The 22,609-nt window shown below is 56.1% G+C and overlaps 1 protein-coding gene across 2 annotated transcripts; it reads left to right on the forward strand.

Moving 5' to 3' along the window:
* The first annotated feature begins 5,179 nt into the window (after positions 1-5,179).
* On the forward strand, positions 5,180-19,850 carry CSRP1 (cysteine and glycine rich protein 1). Of its 2 annotated transcripts, XM_063418692.1 has the most exons (6): positions 5,505-5,645; positions 12,244-12,356; positions 16,678-16,846; positions 17,209-17,335; positions 19,081-19,174; positions 19,459-19,850. In XM_063418692.1, the coding sequence occupies exons 2-6, from the start codon at positions 12,245-12,247 to the stop codon at positions 19,533-19,535; spliced, it is 579 nt and encodes a 192-aa protein (XP_063274762.1). In that variant the 5' UTR covers positions 5,505-5,645; position 12,244; the 3' UTR covers positions 19,536-19,850. The 2 variants fall into 2 exon arrangements, with proteins under 2 accessions (XP_063274761.1, XP_063274762.1); XM_063418691.1 differs by lacking the exon at positions 12,244-12,356 and having other exon boundaries at positions 5,180-5,645.
* Positions 19,851-22,609: the final 2,759 nt, after the last annotated feature.

The raw sequence follows: 22,609 nt of genomic DNA on the forward strand, positions 1-22,609 counted from the left end.
TGCCACGTGGGTCACTCTTCCTCAGAGTCAGTCCTTCAGGCCCTCCTTCTCCAGCCTGGGTCCCCCACAGGCTCACAAGGCCTTGCAGCAAACCTGCTTCAACATGCAAAGCTCCTCCCTGCATGGCTCTGTGTGCCTCTGCCAGTACCTTGCTCAGCAGGGGCTTCCCACGGGCTCAAAGCTCAGGCATCCCCCTGCTCCCACGTGCAGGGTTCCTCAGGGGCTGCAGGTGGATCTCTACCCCCTCGTGCCCTCCGTGGGCTGCAGGGGCACAGCTGCCTCCGCATGGGCCACACCACGGGCAGCAGGGAAATCTGGACCTTGGCAGAGTTTGTCCCAAATTTCTGCACAGCTGCTTTCTCTGGAAAGCTCTGTGCTAAATCCCATCAGTCAGGGATTCACAAGGCAGGGCTTGGGGTGAACTTAGCCCTAAGTAAGCCTCCTGCCCTCAGGCTGTTACTGCCCGTGCACCAGCATGACTAAGTCCTCAGGGAACACCACCAGGTTTCTTTGAGGTCTAAACAGTACCTCTTGATGCCTTGATTGATTTTTGGTCACTGTTTTGGGTACCTCTGGCCCCATCTCACTGCCCCAGGACACTTTTTGGCTGGACCTTCTGGTGTGAGCATTCCCGAGTGTCCCCTGGGGCAGAGCCCGGCCCATTTCAGCTGCACCGTGCATGCAGATCCTGCTGTGCAAAGCTGAGCAGGCCCTTCAGTCCTTTGGGAAATGAACCTGGAGAGGGCCAAACTGCCAGGTAGAATTGGGCCTGGCTGGGGAAGCTGAGCCATGCAGAGCAGAGAGCACCAGCCCTTCCCAGTGCCACATGCCACTGCAGTACCACACGAGCTGGCGCTGGGGGCTGTGGCGGTGCCCAGCCGGGCCTCAGGGAATCGTGGAATCAATCACAGGCCCTTGCTGCTGGAAAAGCTCCCTGAGACTGAGTCCAACCATTCCCCCAGAGCTGCTCAGCACTAAGCCCTGTCCCCAAGTGCTACATCCACATCTGTCACGTGAAGAGGGATTTTCTGTGCTGTTATTGTGGGGAGATTTACTTGACCCTCAGTGTTTGTCTCAGATCCCCAGGAAAGCCGAGGCCCTTGTGCCGGAGCAGTCTGCCAGCGTCCCGTTAGGGGGAGCCTTCCCTGAGCCATCCTGCTGGAAAGGAAGGTAGTGCCACTAATTTACTCCAGCATAAGGGACAGCCCTTAGCAGCTCTTCCTACTTTTTGACTCCGCAAGGGCTCTTCCTCTTTATCTGAGTATGTTCCCTGCTGCTGGTGACTCCTGGCACCAGGGAAGGACTCACTCTTAGAATTCACAGAATAACTATCTTTATTGATATAAAACTGTGACAGGTTATAGTTGGAGAATTGTGGTAGTATCTGTCAGAGACAGGATTTGTCAGTGATAGGATCTGACTGCATAAACGCGTTCAAAGCAATCCCCAGACAAGCTCTAATCCGCAATTAAAGCATTCAGTGTGTAGAGTGCAGTTGTTACCCAATAGATCTTGATGGGGAAGAAAGCAGGTTCAGCCCATTGACTGAGCTCAGCAGTAACCATGGAGTCTTTCCTCACTTTCCCCCCACTCTCAACTTACTTTCTATGTGGTTTCTTTCTGTTTAGGTGGAACTTGAGTGACTCAAATCATGCAGATCTTTATGTGTAAAATTCTTTTGCTTTGCTTTTAAAGATAAGAGTCACAAAAACCACCCCAGTGAGAGGTGATCATACTTTGGGGGGGAAGGGTTACCTTTGGGCTGGAGGGAGTTGTTAATGATGCAATTAGCCTTTAATGAACCACATTTATCAGAGGAGAGCATTTTCACCCCAGTTGTTGGCTTGGCAGCAGGACATATCCTCTCTGCCCTGGCTGGCAGGTGCTGAGCAGTTTCTCAGATGCAAAGCACCATCGAATTTTCTCTAATATTCAACCTGAACCTCCCCTGGGGCAACCTGAGGTCACTTCCTCTTGTCCTGTCCCTTGTTTCCTTGGAGAAGAGACTGAGCCTTCCCTGGCTATAAGTCCCTGAACAGAAAACTCCTGCTCTCCTGCATCCCCTGGCTCTGCTGGGTGCTGTTGGGGAGATGGGAAGGCTGCAGCAGGTGAGAGGCAGAGGGACAGCCCCAGGCAGCCCCAGGTGACAGAGCCCGAGACACCACTGGGGGGACATGGGGAGGTGGGCTGGGAGGAGCTTGGGCCTCTCTGCACTCCCAGAGGGGGCTGAGAGTGTCCGTCTGGCACACAAGGCATCCTGTGCCAGTGCTAGAAGGGGCCAGGCCTGGGCCCCATTCCCTCTGCCATGGGGTGGTTCACAAGCCTGGTCCCCTTCAGGCTCCTTCAGAACAAAGACCAGAGATGGAGTTTCCAGCAGTAGAATAAGGGGATACAGGGATCTTTTCTGAAGCTGACAGGCAGCTTTTAATCCACTTGCTCTGCCTCCTCTAGAGAAAAGAAATAGCAGTAAGAGAGCTTCTGACACCTGGCAGCCCCTGCCTTGCTTCTGTGGGATGGAGGCTGGAGGGGGCAGGTCTGCCCAAGTCTACTGCATGTTGGCATCTGCAGCACCATCTTCTGCCTCCTGGCTTAGACACAGCCTCTGAGCCACCTGGCAGAGGCTTCCCAGTGCCCAGGGCAAGGATGCTCATTCCCAAATGCTGCAGTGACATCAGCTCTGGGATAGAGCTCTAAGACTCCACAAGGCCTCGGGGAAGCCTGTGGGAGATCTCTGGCCACCAGGAGCAGCTGCAGGGGATGATGTTTTGGTTGACAGCTGCTTAACGTGAGTGGCCAGTGTGCCCAAGTGGGCAAGGAGGCCAGTGGCATCCTGGCTTGTGCCAGCCATGGTGTAGCCAGCCTGTCCCTCTGTGCTGGCACTGCTGAGGCACCTCCAGTCCTGGGGGCAGTTTGGGGGCCCTTGTGGCAAGAGAGACATTGAGGGGCTGGACCATGTCCAGAGAAGGGAACGGAGCTGGGGAAGGGTCTGGAGCACCAGGAGCAGCTGAGGGAGCTCAGCCTGGAGAAAAGGAGGCTCATGAAGGACTTTCTCATTGTCTACAACTCCCTGACAGGCGGCTGGAACCAGGTGGAGGTCTGGCTCTTCTCCCAAGTAGAAGGCAACAGGACAAGAGGAAATGGCCTCAACTTGTGCCAGGAATTTCTTAGTCCACAGTTCACAGCAAAATTCCTGTGGAATCTGATGCCAAAGCTTTCCAGGTCCAAAGGAAGCAGCTCCCTGCTGCCCTCCCAGCCCTCCTCCCTTCCTGCCAGTTTCAGTTGCACAATCCCAGCAGCTGCAGCAGCCTGGGCTCCCCAGCTCCTGCCAGCAGAATGCCTGTCCCCAGTGAGCTGTGGTGCCTGGGGAGAGGAGTGGGAGAGGAAGGGTCCCTGCGCCCCAGAGAGCAGTCATCAGGCTTCTTGTGTCAGCTGCCTGTTCTTCAGTACCCTCTTCCATTTGTTGAGGAGAAGAAGGCCAGCCCAGGCCAGAGAAATTCAGTGGAAGCCTTTGCCAATGGCATCCTGCTGGCCTCCCTTGGCAATCCTGTCCATGGCCACTGCCTTCAGGAGCACTGGAGCATCCAGCTTCTCTCCAGCCTCACCTGCTGCAAGGGCTGGCAGATCCTCATGGAGCACAGATGCCCCAGGGGCTCCCAGGGCAGCAGCTCAGGGTGGGAAGCTGTTTAGCCACCAGCAAAACAGTCCATTCTCCTGACTTCCCCTCCAGGAGCTTCCTGTGCAGCTGCTTCTGGAAGTGGCATCCTTTTGCTGACCTCCAAGTCCAGGGAACAGACCACTGATGGATGGAATCTTCTTGGAATCTTCCAGGGCACTAAAAATGCCTAAGAAAGGGAATATCCTTTCCCTGTCTGGTGCTACCTGGTTCCTGTTCCTGTGTGGGGTTTGCTGGGGTGTTCCACTCCCCTCCCTGCCCTCCTCCACAGGCAGAGGAGGAGTACCAGAGAAGGACAGATCCAGGGCACTGTTTCCCAGGAGGATGGAGAGCTGCAAATCAGGCAGGAATGAGCACGTGAGGGGACACCCAAATTCCAGCTGGGATGTGGGGTCCTGCCACGGCTTTGAGCACAGAGCAGCAACCAGACAGAGCATTCAGTGTGGGGTCAGGCTGCAGGGCCTACACATGGACCACCCTCGGCCTTCCAGGGTGTAATCAGCATCCCCTGGAGCCTTGGAATTGTCTCAACAAGGTCCTGGGCCTTCCTGGGCTCCTGTACTACCCTGGCATAGAAACACACAGGAAAAAGGGAAAAGCAGCTTTGCAGCCCTGCAGCAAGACTTTCTGTAGGCTGCTCTGGGAATGTTTGGGCTCAGTGGGACATGTATGAGGATACAGAGACTGTGTGGGACATTAGGGAAGGGCAGCAGTGTCTCTGCTCCTGCACAGCTTTGGCCTCTTCACTTCTCAGAGCTCTCCCTTCACAGGGAGCCAGACTCCCACCTGTCCTCCAGCTGTGCTGAGAATGTTTTCCCATCACCTCTGTCACCTCTGCAGCCTTTCCTGTGTAGTTTCGGGCTGTGCATATTTTCCCTCCACTCTCTCTGCACCCAGAGCAGCACTGTTGTGGTGGGTTCCCATGGGAGCCATTGCCAGAAGAGTCTCTCCTCACTCCCCTGCTCTGCAATTTGTTATGAGAGACACATAAACCCAGCCTGGGTTGGGTTGGAAGAGACCTTAAAGCCCGTCTTGTCCCACCACCTGCCATGGGCAGAGACACCTTCTACTAGCCCAGGTTACTTCAAGCCCCATCCAACCTGGACTTAGACACTTCCAGGGATGGAGCAGCCACAGCTTCTCTGGACACGCTGTGCCAGGGCCTCACCACTCATATTGTACAATTTGTGCTGAAGTCTTATAAACTCTTTTTTTAACTGTGGAAAAGCTGCAGTAAGGCCTCCCTGGAGCCTTCTCTTCTCCAGGCTGAACACCCCCAGCTCTCCCAGCCTGGCTGCAGAGCAGAGGGGCTCCAGCCCTCAGAGCAGCTCCATGGTCTCCTCTGGACTCGCTCCAGCAGCTCCACGTCCTTCCTGTGCTGGAACCCCAGGGCTGGAGGCAGCTCTGCAGGTGGGGTCTCAGCAGAATCCCCCTGCCCTGCTGCCCACGCTGGGGGATCAGCCCAGCACAAGGGGGGTTCTGGGCTGCCAGGGCACGTGGCTGGGGCACGTTGAGCTTCTCATGCCCCAACACTCCCATGTTCTTCTCTCCAGGGCTGCTCTCAGTCCATTCTCCAATCTTGCAACATCTCTTAATTTAGAGGAAAACGTTCAGCAGAACAAAATAGCGACCGAAACATCTGGGAGGTGCCCCCTCCGGCTTTTAGGGCCCCGGAGAGTCCTTCCCCTGGTGTTGGGATGGGAGTCCCGGGCAGCGTCGGGCGCTGCCGCGGCCGCCCTGGCCGTGCCGCCCCGCCAGCCCTGTGACATCAGTCCCGCCGCCGCCCCGCGACCCGCCCTGCCCGGCCAGCGACAAAAGCGCCGAGCGCCCGCCGGCCCCAGCGCGGCTCCCAACACCGGCACCGACCCCGAACGCCACAGCGACACCAGCACCGAGACCGGCACCGACCCCGGACCTGATACCAACCCCGGCACCGACACCGGATTTAACACCGTCCCCGGCCCGGCCGCAGGTGGGTGCGGGGCGGAGGCGGCCGCCGGGTCCCGCCGAACGCAGCGGAGCCGCCTCTGCTCCCGTGCCCGGGGCTGCCGCTCCTCCAGCCCGGAGCTGCCTCCATCCCTTTCTCCATCCCTCCCTCCTTCCGTCCCCTGAGGATGCCCCATCCTGGCCACGCCGCAGCCCGGCGGGCCGCAGCGGGCAGATGCGGGGCTGGGGACGGGCACAGCCCCGCCGTGTGCCCGCGGGGTGGGCACGGGAGCGGTGGGACCCCTGAGGCTGCTCCCAGTGCCGGAGCAGCCGTGCACATGGCGGGATGCGGAAGCCAAAGCTCTTGCATCAGATGGGCTGAACTCAGTAAAGCTCATTTCCAGGGAGCCCGAGGCAGCTCAGCTGTGGGCTCAGGGCAGTTCCCATAGCAGATTTGCACTGCTGTACACCAGGCTGGGCACAGGCTCGAGCACAGCTCCAGGTGCTGCTTTCCAACCCTCGCAGCCCTCAGCCTGTGGGAGGCGGTTCAGGAGCACTGGGCAAAAGCCGCAGATGCCGCCAAGTCCCTGTATAAGAACTTCTGTCTCTCCCTGCGTGAGAAGGGGGCCACTGCTAAAATAGTATGAGGGGTGAGGCTGGCTTTTGGCACTGTTCCTCCTGGATCTAGAGCTTGGGGAAGGGTCGGAGAAGACGCCCTGCAAGGAGCAACTGTGGTCATTTGGTCTGTTCCTGCTGAAACAGAGGAGCCTGAGGTCAGAGCTCCCCGGGATCTGCAGCTTTCTCCAGAGGGGCAGCAGAGGGACAGCTTCAATATCTGCTCACTGTGAGGACAGGACCCCAGGGAAGGGCTTGAGCTGTGCCAGGGGAGGGTCAGACTGGATATCAGGGAAAGGTTCGTTCCCCAGAGGGTGCTGGCACTGCCCAGGTTCCCCAAGGAATGGGCACAGCCCTAAGGCTGCCAGAGCTCCAGGAGCCTTTGGACAACGCTCTCAGGGATGCACTGGGTGGGATTGTTGGGGTGTCTGTGCAGGGCCAGGGGTTGGATGTAGTCTTTGTGGATCAATTCCAGCTCAGGATGTTCTGTTATTCTGCTGGGGGTGAGGCTGGCAAGGTGCAGTGGGTCCTGGGGAGGATTCAACCCTTCTCAAGGAGCTGAGGGCTGCTGCTGTACAGACAGCTCCTGGCTGTGCTGCTCCTGTGGGTCATGGGCTCTGTGCCAGCCTCTGCTGTCCCCTGGATCAGAGGCTGTCCAGCTGGGATGGCAGTGCCTGAACATTGCCTCAGAGCAGCTGAGCTGGGCTCCCTGCTCCTGGAAGGCAGCACCAAGTGGGGAGGACAAGACCAACTGAGGCATTTCAGGGCTTTGGGGAAGCTCAAGTGAGCTCAGTCTGGTGATGGATTTGATCCCTGTGGGAGTCAGGAGTTTTTTTTAGCACTCCCTGAAAATGCTCCTGCTTTTGTTCTGGATCAAGTTGGGATTTTCGTGGAGGACCCTGCTTCCAAGGAGCTTTTGTAAGCCAAGCTTGGGAGCAGTGTGCACGCAGGCAGAGGCCCATGGGTGTGAGAGCTGCCTGGGCAGTGCGGTGCTGGCCTCTCTCAGGCCCCTTCTCTGTACAGCCAGTCTGAGGCTGCCTTGGCAGAAGAATCATTTAATTGCTGATGGAGTCAAGCCTGACTGCTCTTGGAGTCATGGACTAGATGAGCCACATGTGAGCATCACTCTGGAGCTCACAGCCTTCTGACTTCCTTTCCTGCGATCCCAGCAAAGCTCTCAGTGGTATCTGATGTGATCCAGCTGCATCTCTTGGGACAGTTCTGTGATTTCTCCCTGGTAATTCCCAGTGTTTTTCCATGTCTCTGAGCTCACCAGCCTCAGGTCCCCATTCTCTTGCTCACCAGTTCACCATCACTGGGTCACACATGACCTTCGCTTATCCTTCTTTACACTGTTGGTGGCTCAGAGTCTCCTCATGTCACTGCTCCTCCCAGCTCATGACACAGGGGACAGTTCTGGCTTGACCTTTGTAAGGCTATTCCCACCTGTGCCCACACGATGGGAAAGCTGCTCTGTGCCAGTTCCTGTTTGCCTGGGGCAGAGTCCCTGTGAGTCTGACTGCAGGTCCCAGTGCTGAGCACCTGGTGCCATGGCCCAGGGCTTTGACAGGGGATGTTCCCTGGTGTATCCCTGGGAGCTGGTTCCTCTCTGCTCTGCCCGTCTCTCATCTGTCTGGGTCCCTCTTGCTTCAAATATCTGCCCATTTTATGGCCATGACAGCTGCTTTCTCAACTGGAAGGCACTATTCAGACCCTAGGACTTAGGGCTCCTGCTGTGGCTTCCTTCCCTTTGACTCCTCCCTTTGCCAGGGCATGAATTAGTTCTGCTTGGACTGCTGTGAACATGCTTAGGAATAAATTTTGTGTAGCACTGATGGTTCTCTTCTGTCATTCACTTGTTTTAATGCTCTCATTTGGAAAAAAAAAAGAACTTTTTGTATGGGTCAGCACAAGTCTGCTCTTCCTCAGTGATCTCCAAACACAAAGTGATTGCTCTGCAATTAATTACTGTAGGATTTTAGTAGGGCACAGACATGGGAAGGTTTTCCAGCTATTGCAGAAGTTGGATGGTTGAGCTGACATCCTGGTGGCTGCAGGGATGTTCCTCAGAGTGTGATGGGGTAGGACGTGCCCTGCCCTCAGTGCACCCCTGGCCATGGAGCTGCATCCACACAGCCAGAGGCTCCTGCAGCTCCCACCCAGCTGCTCTCAGGAGGGCAGGGTGGAGGATGTCAGCTTTGGGGGCAGTGGCCTTTTAACCCACTCAAAAAAGAGGATGACTGTGTTTCTGCTGCCTTATGGCTGCACCAGCTCACTGCTGCCCATTACAGCCAGTGATGACATCCCAAAGCACCAGTACATACTGGTTCTGTACTGGTTTATGCCTGGTTGTTCAGTGTAGCTTACACTGCCTCCCAGACTGGTGCAACACAGCACCTCTGAAACCTGCGTGAGTCTGAGCCCAGATTTCATAGAACCACAGACAGGTTTGGGCTGGAAGGGACCTTGAAAGTTACCCAGTGCCTCCCTCTGCCATAGGCATGGGCACCTTCCACTATCTCAGGTTGCTCCAAGCTCCATCCAAGCTGGTATTTTCCAGAGGGCTGGCCTGCTGCAACATCAGACTCTGGAACTGGGGTTAATCTCCAGCAAGTGTCAGCCTTGGGTAGTTCTGCACAAGCCTCCCCTGTGTCTGTGCTCCCCACAGTGCAGCTGCTGCTGAAGGATGGGATCTTGGTTTGGGAGGCCTCTTCCCTTATCTGTAGTGGATGATGGAGTGGCTCCAGGGCCAAGCCCTGCTTGGCACTGAGAGTGGTGTTTGTAGGGCTCTGGATATGTTTGGTGGGAGTTGTGGAGCTGCAGGAGGAAGGAGAATAATCTTGTTTTTATGGCAGCCCCGGGTGTCCCCCTTGCCTGTGCTCAGTGAGGTCACTGGCTGCAGGACTGTCACCTCCTGTTCCTTATTTTGCATGGGGCCCAGAGTGACTTGAAGAAATGTGACTGTGGTCACCAAGTGTTGCAATAGGGCAAAATATGCAAAGTATTCTGAAAATAATGATGGAAGGGTTGCAAACACTCTGATATATCTTAAAGTGGTCCTTACTTAGGGAATTGGGAGGATGGACCTGTCTGGATGGCAGTTGTGAGGACGTTGCTGGTCAGGTCCAGGCATGCAGAGCAGGGTTTTCCTGTTCCTTTTTTTTTTGCTGCTGATGGTAGCCTATAGCACAGATTTGGTCTCTGCCTGGCCTGCTGGGCTCCCAGCATGTGGGGGGTGTGTTGTGGACTAACAGGGAATTCTCAGCAACTTAAATCTTATCTCAGGCTTTTTCTGTGTCCAGCTGTGAGCCCTCACGTGGATCCCCAGGACAAACTAATTTTCATGGTCTCCCCCCTCAGAAAGTCCATCCTGGTGTGTGCCAGGAGGCTTTGCTGGGATGTGGCTTTGCTGGGGCTATGTTTGTGTTTCATGGTGAGAGTCCTCTGCTCAAATCACCTGGCATCATTTAAACTAAGTGGAGGGACCTGCAGCTTTCCCATGGTGGATTGAGGAAAACCAGCAGCAAAAGGGCTTGGACTCCTCTTGCGGCAAATGTCAGGTGAGCTTTACCCAGAAGCAGTTTTTCTCCTTTAGGCTTCCAGGCAGCTCAGTGGAAAGTTTACCCACTGCTAATCTCTTGGTTTGGGCAGACAGCCCTGTTGTTCAGGACAAACAGAGCCTCTTCCTTCACTGCTGCTGCTCTGAGGGGAACAAAACGTGCTGTGGAGGCAAAGGGGAGCAGCTGGTTCCCAAACCATGGGGTGCCCTGGCTCTGGATCAGGGAGGGCTGGCAAGAGGCTGCCCCCAAAACCAGGGCTGGGGAATCCCAGAGATGGGGTCTGCCAGCTGTGGTGGTTGGAAAGGGATGGGGGACCTAGAAAATTTGTAGCCAGCGATGTGTCATTCCTGATGTGGGATATGACACGGGGGCTAAAGGGGCTGGTGGGCTCCCATGCCATGCAGGGCTCAGGGGCTGGCAGGGGGTGCTGCTGGATGTTTCTGCCCTCCAAGGAAACTCCTGAACCAGGTCAAACCCTCCTCCTGATGGAGGGGGAAAAACAGGCTCTGGAGAGCAACAGCCTGTGTCCATTTAAGGCAATCCAAAGGCTGGACTGGAAGAACCAGGCTGAAAGGGAGGGATTTGGCAGAGTGGGAAGCCCAGCCTGCAGAGGGCCTTTAGAAAAGAGACTTCCCAGCTGCTGTGATCACACCCCAAACACAGCTCTCAGCATCCCGGGAACCAGCACTGCCTCTCCAGCCCCTGTTCCTGGCACCCTCCACTTCTCTGTCTGTCTGTCCTGCACTGAGACCCTCTAGGCATCTGGGAGCTGTGGCCAGGTTAAAGTGGGGTCAGCAAGTCAGTTCTGACCCCTGTCCTGACCCCTGCCCTGGCAACCAGGCTGGGATCAGTTTCCCTTTTCCTGACGAAATAATCTCACACAGGGAAGATCTCGACTTCCCCATGACCTGGGAGGTGCAGGGATCTTGCAGTCCCTGTAAGCCCTTCATGCTCCTCCATCTCTGTTTGATGTTTGTACAACCCCCAGTCCTGCTGGGTTTAGCCCCCCTCTCCCCAGCTGGGAGAGCCACTGGGATTGGAGGCCCAGGGATGGGGCTTCAGCTGCCCAAGGTGACCCAGGATCTGCTGCAAGGGGGGGCTCCAAGGCTTCTGGTGTGCCCTGGCAGACCCAGGTCCCTTCCTCATCTCCACACAACTTGGGCTGAGGCAGGTGATTAGATCCTACCCATGTGGTGGGCTGGAAAATCTTGTTCTGTGAAAATGGGGTTTGGTTTTGGGGACCTTGTCCTGCTGCTTTAGCTCAGGAGCTCAGCAAGCACATGGTGACTTTGGTGCCTGTCCCCAGATGGGAGCAGGATGGGGAATTACAGAGGTGTTGATGAAAAGAGGCCCCTGGAAACCTCTCAAGCTGTAGCTTGTGCCTATTGACCTTGCTTGTATTATTCAGCCCCTCCAAAAAGTGTTCTATTGTCTTTGTAGCAACCCCAGGTTGCTGTTCGATCCTCCTTAGCTTCCTCTTGGCCATACTCAGTCAGCCTGGCACCCTCAGAATTTCCTTACAGGACTTTGTTGTGTGAATGTCTCAGGGTTTATGTTGACCTGGTCTTCACAAGTGTCAAGGCCTCTCTGGGCTGGAGCTCTGCTGCTTGTGTAACTCACAGTATTTTGGGGTTAACAGTAAATCTACGGGCTTCTTGACCGTGTCTAATCAGACACAGTTCAGGAAAGAGAAGAGAAATAGAAGCATTTATAGCCTGCTGAGGAACGGGATGGTTGCTTAGGCTGGTGCTGATGTCTTTGCCCTGCACTGTCTTCTTGATTTCAGATTCTCCAGGCTCCGTGACTCTGCCTGCAGTCCTGGAGTAGACTGAGATATCGGGGTGCAAGGAGTGCCTAGGAGCAGTTGGCCAGGCAAGGCAGGAGCTGATGGTGCTGTGGGTCATGTGCCAGAGCTTGGGGTTTGGTGGTGTCAGGGGTCAGCTCCTACCCTCGGGGCAGCCCTGTCTGTCCCCTACACTACAGTGGCTGAGATGGAAGTGTTGGTCAGGGAGGAGAAGCTGGGATTGTGTCCAGGGGTGTGGCAGCTGTCACTCCAGCACCAGGGCTCAGTCACAATCACCCTGGCCATGGCATGGGGTGACAGGAGGGCTGTGACCTGAGGAGGTGCCGGGGTAACTCTCAGAGCGCTGTCTCCCAGCACTGTACTGCTTCCTCCTTTTTCCTGGCACTGACAGGAGCTGTGAGGTCCCACAGCTCCAAGACGGGGATTTCTGCTGCTCCTGGCAGACAGAGAGGAGGAGGCAGCTGACACTGCTGGGTGCTGGGTCCCTGAGTTCTGCTGATTCTGCTTGTTGCCAGCCCTGCGGTCTGTGCACCCTGCAAACACAGTGGGTGCTCTCTGCACACATGGATGTGGGAAAGCTGCTGGAGCTCTGGTGCCTGCTCTGGCTGCCCCATCCCAGTCCTGCAGAGCCCTGCCCCTCCTCCTGACTGTGCTTTCCCCTGCAGGATGCCAAACTGGGGAGGAGGGAAGAAGTGTGGGGTGTGCCAGAAGGCCGTGTACTTCGCTGAGGAGGTGCAGTGTGAAGGCAACAGCTTCCACAAGTCCTGCTTCTTGTGCAGTGAGTACCACACCTTCCCTGACCCCTTTCTGCTTCCTGGGCAAGGGCTGCTCAGGATCTGTCCAAACCCCCCAGCGTGGCAGGAACACAGTTCATCCCAGAACACATGTGCTGTCCAAGCTGTTGGGGCTGTCCAAGCTGTTGGGGCTGTCCAGGCTGTTGGGGCTGACCTCAGCCAGCACCCATGCAAAGACAGTCCACCCCTACTCCAGGGAAAGGCCAGGCTGGGTCCTCTGGTGTGTGTCCAGATGTTAAGGATAGGAGCATGAGGCAGGGCCTCTCCCAGCTGTGGTGGCAGGAGGTGGCACATCCCATGCAGTGCTCTGAGACGGGGCTGGCTTTAGCCTTCCAAGTGGCTTCGCCACACTAAAAGGTCGTTGAGCCTGGGGAATTGCAATGGAATCTCCTCATGTCTGAAGGGGTGATTGGGAAGGAGATGTGGTCCTGTCCTGGCCCTTGTGCTGATGGAAAGTGCTGAGAAGTGCTGAAACATCACCCCCAGCCTGTCTGCGGATCCACTTTTGCTGAGGGATTCTCTGGTGTGTGTTTGGACCCAGTGTCACCTCCAGGGAGGGGCAGCAGAACAGGATCTGGCTGCAAGTGATCCAGTGCCAAGCTCCCTTCCTCTGCCTCCTCTGAAGGATCCTACAAATCCTGCTGGGATCCTGCTGCCAGTCCCTAGACACCCTTCCCTGCCTTTGGGGATCCTAAGGCTGGTGGTGTTGCAGTGCTGAGAGCAGCTCCTTAAACCCAGGGCATCCAGTGGGCTGCAGGACATTTGAATCAAAAGATAAGCAGTGTCCTCGGCCTCTGTGGTACCAGATTATTGTCCTCTGTCCCTGGAGACTGTCACATTGCAGAACCAGTGATTCTCCTGTGCCTGCAGGAGATGGGGCTTGGAGCAACCTGGTCTAGTGAAAGGTGTCCCTGCCCATGGCAGGGGGTAGGACAAGATGAGTTTTAAGGTCCCTTCCCACCCAAACCTCTCTGGAATTCTGTGGACAGAAGCACAACGTTGCCTGTGTCTGCTGATGGCTCCTTGAGACGTTACATCTGCCAGAGAGCAGCAGAAATGCATCTCCAGGGTGCCCTTGCAGCAGGGCCCACTGAGGTTTAATGTTTCCTCAGCTGGTCCCAGTGCCCCGGTCCCAGTGTCACCTCCCATCACAGCAGGGATCTTTTCTGTAATGCAGCAAGCAGAGATGGGATCTGGAAACAGGCATACTCTGGAACTGATCTCTTCCAGCAGGGAAACTCCAGTGACCTCATGGGATGATCCCTGCCGTGTTCCTGTGTCCACCTAACCTGGCTACTGGATACTTCTTGTCCAGCCAGCCTGGGATGCAGCACGTACAGCTGGATCCAGATGGGAGAGAGGGAGATGGAGTCTGCTGCTGTGTCTGTGCTCCCTGCAGTGTGGAGCGTGGCCAGAGTGGCCGGGAGCTCCCATTTGTGGGAGTTTCCAGGCTGCAAACATGCTTTGGCTGGTAGGACTCAGCAGGGGAGTTGTAGAGGCTTTTCCTGGGCAGGACGAGGGTGAGAGGCTGGGTTCCTATGGCTGTTCTGCAGAAGGAAATCCTGTTTGTTCTGTGGCCTCAGATAAAGAGGGTGGGGAATGTTGCCCTTACCCCTTGTGCACACAGCCAGTTTGCCAGGGAAAGCTGCTGCCATGGGATGCTGGCACCCAAAGAGCAGGGCAGGCCTCCAGGAACCACAAAATGAGGCTAAAGGCGTTGCTTCCAGATGGGGAATACATGGCCAGAGTGGGGAAGAAGGTCACCTGGGTGTGTTCATGGAAGCAAGTGCCCAGGGAGTGGTCCTGGGCTCAGGGCTGCTGTCCCTGTGCTTTGCAGGCATTTGTTATGCCACTCCACATGTACCCAGCAGCTCTGCCTGTCCTGGCTGTGGCTCCCCAGCACAGGCTGTGGCTCGTGTGCCAGCCCACCCTGCTGCCCACAGTTCCAAGTCCGTGCCACAGGCTGTGGGTGGTGCTCCTGAGCTCCTGCATTCCCAGCCTGTTCCCCAGTGCTGCATTTGGGCCCCATCAAGGAACTTGAAACCATTATCTTTAGGGGAGAATAACAAATACTTCAGCCAGATCTGCCAAAAACATCATCTAAAAGGAGCCAAGCCTACCACAGTGCATTAGAGCTCAGGGAGTAACTTGGTGATTGACTGCTGGCTGGGATCCAGCTGCCTGCGTAGTGCAGCAGAAATGAGCTGGAATGAGCCCCTTGGCCTTGGGAAGCAGAGGCAGCTCTTGTCTAATTGTTTTTCGGAGCAGCTCAGCTGCTCTTAGAAAAACAAAGGGTCCTTAACTCCATGAGTGCAGTGCACTGGAATTTCTGCAATGCACAAACCCGGGGGCTGGGTAAAAAATTTTTCTGTTGCCTCTCAAAGCTCTGTGAGTGCAGGCGAGAGACTGTGAAAGCTTGGGCTGGAGCTCCAAATCCATCAAGATGCCACTGAGATCATTCACTGCTACCCCGGAACAAACTCAGGACAAAACCCTTTGAAATGCCAGTGAAAGTGCCCACATTCCTTCCTGATGGTCTGCCTGGGCTGTGTCACTCCAGGACAATGCAGAGATCCCAGCAGCCTCCCAGGAGCTTGGCAGCTTTGGAACCAGTTACCAGCTCTGGTAACTCTCCCAGCTGGGATCCGTTCTCCATCCCCAGCTCCTGCTGAGGTGGGAGCTGCAGCCAGGAGAGGACTCTGCCAGAGCCTCCTTAGATGGCAGGACATGCTTCCCTTTCCTCCTCCTTGTCCCTGTAGAGGCACACGGGGTTCTCCTGGCTGTATTTAGTCATGGAAGGGCTGTCTTCTGCCCCTGCTCAGTTTGTGCTGCTCCGAGGGGAGCTGGAGCAAACTCTGCTCTGTTTGCATTCCTGTGATATTGGGAAAGGCTAAGAAACTGCTTTGCTGGCCAAGAAGCTGCTGGAAGCCTCGACATTTAAGGCATGGAAAGCAGGATGGGGGAAGCTGTGTGGCAGCTGCAGCCGGATCTGTTTGGGGCTGGCTGCCAGTGCCACAGACTCTGACCTAGGAGCTGGGATCCTGCACGGGACACGTGAACACTCCACACCACCTGGAGTTTGGGTGGGCACAGTGTCTCAGGAAGGGCTGGGAAGGGATGTGGCAGCTGTGAGCAGAGCTAGGACAGGAGCTAGGATTTCCAGGATCTTAAGGGGGTTTATAAAAGAGAGGTAAAGTGACTCTTTACACAGGCAGAAAATGACAGGGCAAGGGAGGATGTTTTTAAACTGAAAGAGGAGCAGTCTAGATTAGATATAAGGGAGGAAGTTAGATTAAATATACTTGAGAAAGTTAGAATAGATATAAGGGAGAAAGATTAGACACGAGGAAGTAATTCTTTACTCAGAGGTTGGTGGGGCATTGCTTCCCAGAGAAGCTGTGAGTGCTCCATCCTTGGAAGCGTTCAAGACCAGGTTGGACAGGGTTTGGAGCAACTTGGGATAATGGAAGGTGGCCATGGCAGAGGGTTGGAATCAGATAGTCTGAATTGAAGGTCCCTTGCAACCCAAACCAGTCTGTGATTCTATGGAAACTTAAAAATCAGGAGAAGGCCTGAGCCCAGCACCAGCCTCAAGCTCTGGGTGGGCTCAGCAGGGCCCCTGAGCCTGGCTGCCACCTCCTCCTGCCCCATCTTACATCCCACACTAATCCCCAGGGCTCAAACACCCAGCCCAGGTAATGTTCCTCACCTGAGACCCCCCTATGCACTCCCCCAAACCCGGGCAGGACCAGGGCTGAGGTGTCACCTGAGCCTTTTGAGCTCTGGAGAGGTGACCGTGCCCAATGTGTGAAGCCCTTACATTGCCTTGGGTGTGGTGATGGCCACAGCACTGCTCTTGGATGGCTCTTGGTCCATGCAAACACCAGGAAAACCACATTTGCTCACATTTCTTTGCCCCGAATGCTTCCTGGTGTGGATTTGCAGTGGACAAGGCTTGGGGCCAGGACATGCATCCTCAGGCTTGAGAATCCTGTAGTAATTCATAGGGAAAATTCACCCCCTTGGTTTAAGTACAGCTGCAGGAGAGCAGCACCCAGAGGGTTAACAGGAATTTCCTTCCCTTGGTGTCAACCCTGTTGGCTTAGGTTGTTGCTTCCTTTTAAAGCCAGACACTGCTCTTGTTGTGATCCTTATCTGCCCTGGTTTGCATGTGCTCCCTGCAGCTGGATCCTGGCAAGGGTTTCCCTGCTCCTTGAAAGCTGAGCTGGCTGTCCCTGTGAGGGCTTGTTTTCCCCAGCTAATTAGTGAGCTCTGGCTGATGCCACACCCTCCCCTCTGTTCTAGTGGTCTGTAAGAAGAATTTGGACAGCACCACTGTGGCCGTGCATGGTGAGGAGATCTACTGCAAGTCCTGCTACGGGAAGAAGTACGGCCCTAAGGGCTACGGCTACGGGCAGGGAGCAGGGACCCTGAGCACTGACAAGGGCGAGTCCCTGGGAATCAAATACGAAGAGTGAGTTTGAGCCTTGTTTTTGACACCGGGGCTGTGGGCACCTTCTCCCCACACCTGTCCTGTGGTACTTGGCTGTGCAGCCTGTGCTGAGCTCCCAGCAGTGTCCGTGGGCTGCCTGGGCCCTCTGCCCCTCCAGGGAATCCCACAGAACCCTGTTTGGTGGGTGGGATGGGACATGTCCCCATTGCCTGAGCGTGCTGCCCACCCCCTCCCAGCACACACGCCTTATGCTGAACTTTCCATGGGGCTGAACAACACATTGTTCCTGAAATTCCCTTATAAACTGGGCTGGGATTTGGGATCCTGTAGTTCTTCCCTGTTCCTATTGCATCCCTGATCGTGAGCTCCCTGCCCACCCACAGGGGCCAGCCCCACCGACCCCCCAACCCCAATGCAGCCAGGATGGCCCAGAAGGTGGGAGGAGCTGACGGATGCCCCCGCTGTGGCCAGGCCGTGTACGCGGCCGAGAAGGTCATTGGAGCTGGGAAGGTAAGAGGGGATGGCGGGCACGGGGGGCTGCATGGCAGGGACACCTTCTGAGAGGGTCTGGACCTGCCCTCAGCCAGAGCTGGGATTAGGTCCAATGGCCACGTTCACTTGGAAGCCTGGCACGAAAAGGAGATCTTGGCATGTCTGGAAGCCAGGTTGTCCAGGCTGCAGCGCTCTCACAGACTTGTAGATAGGGGAGAAATACATTTTATATTAAACATTTACAGCCCTGCTCAGCAGAGGCCACAGTGGACATCCTGCTGTGGATGTGCTGGGTGGGTGAGCAGTGACATGTGCCATGACCAGTGTCACTGTTAACTGAAAAGTGCATCCTTCTCCCCTCTGTGCCACAGGCGGGATGCTGTGGGTGGGATTTGGGGCAGGCAGTGTATTCCAGTGGTCAGCATTGTTCAGGCCAGGCAGGGTGTTTGAGCTGTGGGCATGGGTTTAGTGAATGTTCCTGGGGCTGTTCTGGTGGTGGCTAGGACAGCCCAGGGTTTGGTGTGAAGGTCATTGTCACCGCCCTGGCACTCCCTGTGCTAGGGTCTTCTCTTCACCAGGGTTCTTTGCCCCCTGAGCTGTGACCTGGTCCCAGCCCAGATCCTCTGCAGGGCCTGGGGACCCTTTCTGCCCTGCCAGCCCTTGGACTCCAGATGAGGTCCCTGCCTGGAGCTGCCCTCCCCACGAGGTCAGGCACATGCAGAGCTTGTCGGGGGCACCAGGCCAGGCTGCTTGGCTTTGTGCCATGGGGACAAGGTGGCCATGCTGGGACAGCCTCACCAGTGATGAGGTGTCATTCCCTGACCGGGCTCTGTCCTCCTGGGGCTTTGTGCTTGTCCTGCGTCTCCAGAGCAAGGAGAGGGCACACCAGAAAGGGCCCCTCAGCATCATCACCCCCCAGCTGGCTTGTGATGGACATGTTGAGGGTCAGCCCAGGGTCGGAAGCTGAATTTACCTTTAAAACCATGATCTGGGCTTCCTGGTCAGCTTCTGGCCCCAGTGTTTACAGGGAACCAAAGCTGGTGAAACAATTACATTGAAGTAGACCCAGAGAGGATTCCAGAGCATGTATTTCATGTGCTAATGTTTGCTGGATGACTCCATCCAATACCTCCTCCTCCTCCAGCCCCTGAATTTCACATTTTCTTCCTAAAAAGGTTTCATGTTTTCCCAAGTGTTTGTTTAAATTCCTCGGTGAGCAGCTCTGGCTACTTAAGGTCTGCCTGAAGGTTCATTTATCTCCAGGGGACTGCTGGAACCATGGGGGGTTATTTTTAAACACTGTCTGGTTTTGGCATTTTTCCTGTTTGCTGCCTTCCTTGGAGCTGTGGTTGTGTGGGGCAGTTGTCCCATCCTTGCTGCCATCCCAGCCTAACATGCAGCAGCCATGGGTCTCAGCTGGACAGTGGGGGGCATTTATCTCACTGGCTAAGAGAGGACAGTCCCCAAAGAGGAGGGGATTGCGCCTTACAAATTATTGTAGAAATTACTGCACAAATTACTTCTATGAGTGTGAGCAAAAGGTCTCCAAAACCAGATCAGCACAGGAGCAGTGACCACACCTGGTGTTTCCTCTCTGTATTTTTGCTGTGAGGCTGGGAGTGCTTTCCAGGGAAAAGCTTTTATCCCATTCAGAGCTCTTTGCCAGCCCCTTTGGATCAGAAGCAGAGCAGGGAGACTGGTTGGTACCAGAGCCTGGCTGCCCTGTCTGTGGGGCCTGACCAGACTCTGCTCCTGTCCCACAGTCCTGGCACAAGTCCTGCTTCCGCTGTGCCAAGTGTGGCAAAAGCCTGGAGTCCACCACCCTGGCAGACAAAGATGGGGAGATCTACTGCAAAGGTGAGCCCCACCTTCCCTGCTGCCTTGTCCTGGGCTCTGAGGGATGGGGGTGAAGACCCCTGTGCAGGGACCCAGGAGGGGGATGGAGGCTGGGGAAGGGGTGGCCCAGCAGCTGCTTTTGGGGACTGACTGTGCCAACCACAGAGCTGGAGAATTTCCTGCTGAGCCAGGGCCTCCCTGTTTACAAATCTGGGAAACCTTGTCCTGTCCAGGTAGGGTGTGCCCCTTGGGGAGGACCTGCTCCTGTGCCAGCCTCACCTGTGTCTCCCTTGCGTCCTCTGCAGGTTGTTACGCCAAGAACTTCGGTCCCAAGGGCTTTGGCTTCGGGCAGGGCGCCGGGGCACTGATCCACTCACAGTGAGCTCCCGGGCTCGGCCCCGCGCTCGCCCGGGGCTCGTCCTGTGCTACCCGCCCGCCCCACGCCGCAGTGAGTGCCCCACTGCCACCCCCAGCCACCGCTGCTTCGCAGCACCAGCCCCTCCTGCCTGCCCTGGCGCTCCCCGCAGCCGGGGGGGTCCAAGCATTGTCCCCGTGGGGTTCTGCTAGGGCAGGTGGCACCGGGGGCCACTGCCTCCCACTGCAGCGAGGCCCCAGTGCCCGAGTCCTGCTCCGCGTTGCCCGTCCCGCCGGCCGTGTGCGCAGCCGTGACACCGAGCAAGCAATAAAACATCAGACATCAGAGCTCGCCCAGGCCTGGCTCCGCAACTTATTCACTGTCTGGGGCTGATGACGGGCACTGGGTGCCCAGGGCTGGGGAGGTGTTTGCAGCCCTGGCTTGTATCTAAAGCCCAATGGCAGGAATGTGTCGGTGCAGTTTGACACGGCTCAGCTGTGGCCAGCTGAGCTCTGCAGCTCGGCTGGGATGGGCTCTCCCTCTGCTCCCACCAAGAATCAGCATGGAATGGTTTGGGTTGGAGGAGACCTTAAAGCTCATCTTGTTCCACCTTCCAGTGGCTTAGGTTGCTCCAAGCCCTGTTGTTGAACACTTTCAGGGTCAGGGATAACTATTCCAAAAGCAGAGGCTGATGCTGGGAGGCCGGGGACAGCCCTTCTGGGGTGTGTTGGTAGCACCCAAACGTGTGTTCACCCTCTCAAAACCCCTGTGAGTGCTTTTAGGTGGCACTTCTCCAAGTAGGCATGCCCAGCCAGTGCCAAGTAATTAACAGCTTTTGACCTACTCCCTGCTTTTTTAGCAGCTTGTGGATCATTAAGCCTCCAGTTTGGCAGCTGCCCAAGTTTAATTGGTTTCCATGTAAACTCTTCACTCCCTTTCTGTGATTCTCCTGTTGGACCGGTGGGACAGACTCAGATCAGCCTTGCTGCAGCTCAAGAGTTAGGGACTCCACAGGGAATTGAGTTCTGGGTTTTTTAATGTTATAAACATTGTGGTTGAGCAAATGAGATGGGCAGTGTTCTGAGAAGCACAACAGAGGCAGAAATCCCTTTCGGGGGCAGGACTTGGGCTCCTTTATCAACTTAAGTACTTTCTCTTGTTCATCACAGCCTTGGTTTTACATGGTGTTTTTGAAGTGGAGGTAGGGAGTTAAGTCTTTACCATGTCCAAAAACCTCCCCCCTCTAGATTCTAGCAGGACCCACTGCTCTGGGCTGTGTGGTGGCTGTGATGAGGGGTCTAGTGGCACTTGGTGTGGGGGGCAGAGGGCCCAGGCTCAGGTAGGGTTGGGAGCTGCAGCACCGAGGGCTCAGGTACCACCCTGGTGTGGAGACCCAAACCTGCCTCCCCTGCTTGGCAGAGGCTCTGCTGCTCCCCCACAGAGGTCTGTGTGTGTGGGGTGGTTCTGGAAGCTCCTGCAGAGGTGTGAGGTGGGGCTGCTGCCTTCTCTGTGAGCCTCATGGGGATGCTGTGCTGCTGCTGTGACATCTCAGCTGGATGTGCCCCAGATGGGATCATGCCCAGGTAGTGCTGGTTGGTCAATAAAGCTACAATGAGTCTTTATTTAGTCACTTCCTCACACAGCTGTAGAGGTTCTGTCAGAGAGAAGGGAGGAGCAGGAGCCTCTCTGCCCTGGAGCCAGGCTGGGAGAGCTGGGGATGTCACCTGGAGAAAACTCCAGGGAGAACTCAGAGCTCCTTCTAGTGCCTGAAGGAGCTCCAAGAGAGCTGGACAGGGACTGGGGACAAAGGCCTGGAGGACATGGGGGAACAGCTTCCCACTGCCAGGGGGCAGAGCTAAATGGGATATTGTGAAGGAAATCTTCCCTGTGAGGGTTGGGAGACCCTGGCACAGGGTGCCCAGAGAAGCTGTGGTTACCCCTGGATCCCTCGAAGTGTCCAAGACCAGATTAGACAGGGTTTGGAGCAACCTGGGCTAGTGGAAGGTGTCCCTGTCCATGGCAGGGGATGGAATGGGGTGGTTCTTAACCTTTCAACCCAAACCAGTCCATGGTTCTATGAGGTACTGACATTTCACATGTGATGGACCCCAGAGAGGCAAATTCTACTGGAGGTCTGGTCAAAGCCAGGAGAAAATGCTGGATTTGGGGTTTGGAGGGCCACAGAAAGAGGTAAGTTAGAAGGGACCAGCAGAAGTCTTAACTGCAAGCTCCTGCTTCAGGCAGGGCTCCAAAGGTCAGGCTGATCAGAGCATTTGGTGTCCACTCAGGTATGGGAACCCTCTGAGGATGGAGGTCCCACTACTGTGGATTTTGTCACAGCATTGTGCCACACAACAAACCAGGGGTTGGCTTGTGGCCAGGCACCCTGGAGTCTGGAGGTGATGACACCACTGTGGTCAGACTGCAGTGACATCCCCTCGGAGCCCTGTGGCCAGCGGGGCTGTGAGAGGGGATGTCACCCTTCACCGTGGGGATGTCACCTGAGCCCAGCAGCCTGTGACCTGCCCTCAGGGCCCTGTGTGGATGGGATGAGCAGCGGGCAGCCCATGGAGCAGAGCCCTTGGCTCGCCCTCAGCCTGGTACAGTGGGTTTGCTGCAGGGCAGGAGCTGCTATGTCCCCCTCTGGGCAGCCCAGCAGGATGAGACCCCTGCCTGGTGTGTCTGGGAATAGACAGCTGGGGAGATGGGAGTGGAGAAGGGCATTGTCAAAGCTTCACACACAGGGCTGCGGGACCATCACCTTCCCTTGGTGGCTGGTGCCTGGAGAACCAGTGACTGCAGTGAGCAGAGGGGCAGGGGTCTCGAGCAGGGGTTGGCAGCCCTTGGCTCTCCTCCAGGCTGTGAGGATGGAGCTGGAGCTGGATTGTGACTGCCTACAGACATCCCAGCTTACCAAAACAGTGACAGTCTGAAACTACTCCCCCCCAAGCTCCCAGGGCTCAGCATCCCTGGAGCTGAGCATTACCCATGCGTGGGAAAACAGCCTTGGAGGGGGAACCCACACATTTGCTGTGCTCCTTCTCAGGTGCTGGGGTGTTCAGGGTAACCTCCAGGGCTGCCTGACGTCAGGAGCCCGGGTC

The sequence above is a fragment of the Prinia subflava genome, chromosome 23 (assembly GCF_021018805.1).
Source record: "Prinia subflava isolate CZ2003 ecotype Zambia chromosome 23, Cam_Psub_1.2, whole genome shotgun sequence".
Classification (NCBI taxonomy): Eukaryota; Metazoa; Chordata; class Aves; order Passeriformes; family Cisticolidae; genus Prinia; species Prinia subflava.

Bases quoted from the DNA above. Each gene is read 5' to 3' on its own strand.
- CSRP1 (XM_063418691.1), top strand. From the start codon at position 5,195: ATGCCCCAACACTCCCATGTTCTTCTCTCCAGGGCTGCTCTCAGTCCA. The intron at 17,336-19,080 runs GTAAGAGGGGAT...CCTGTCCCACAG, and splicing joins AGGTCATTGGAGCTGGGAAG to TCCTGGCACAAGTCCTGCTT. The intron at 19,175-19,458 runs GTGAGCCCCACC...CGTCCTCTGCAG, and splicing joins TGGGGAGATCTACTGCAAAG to GTTGTTACGCCAAGAACTTC.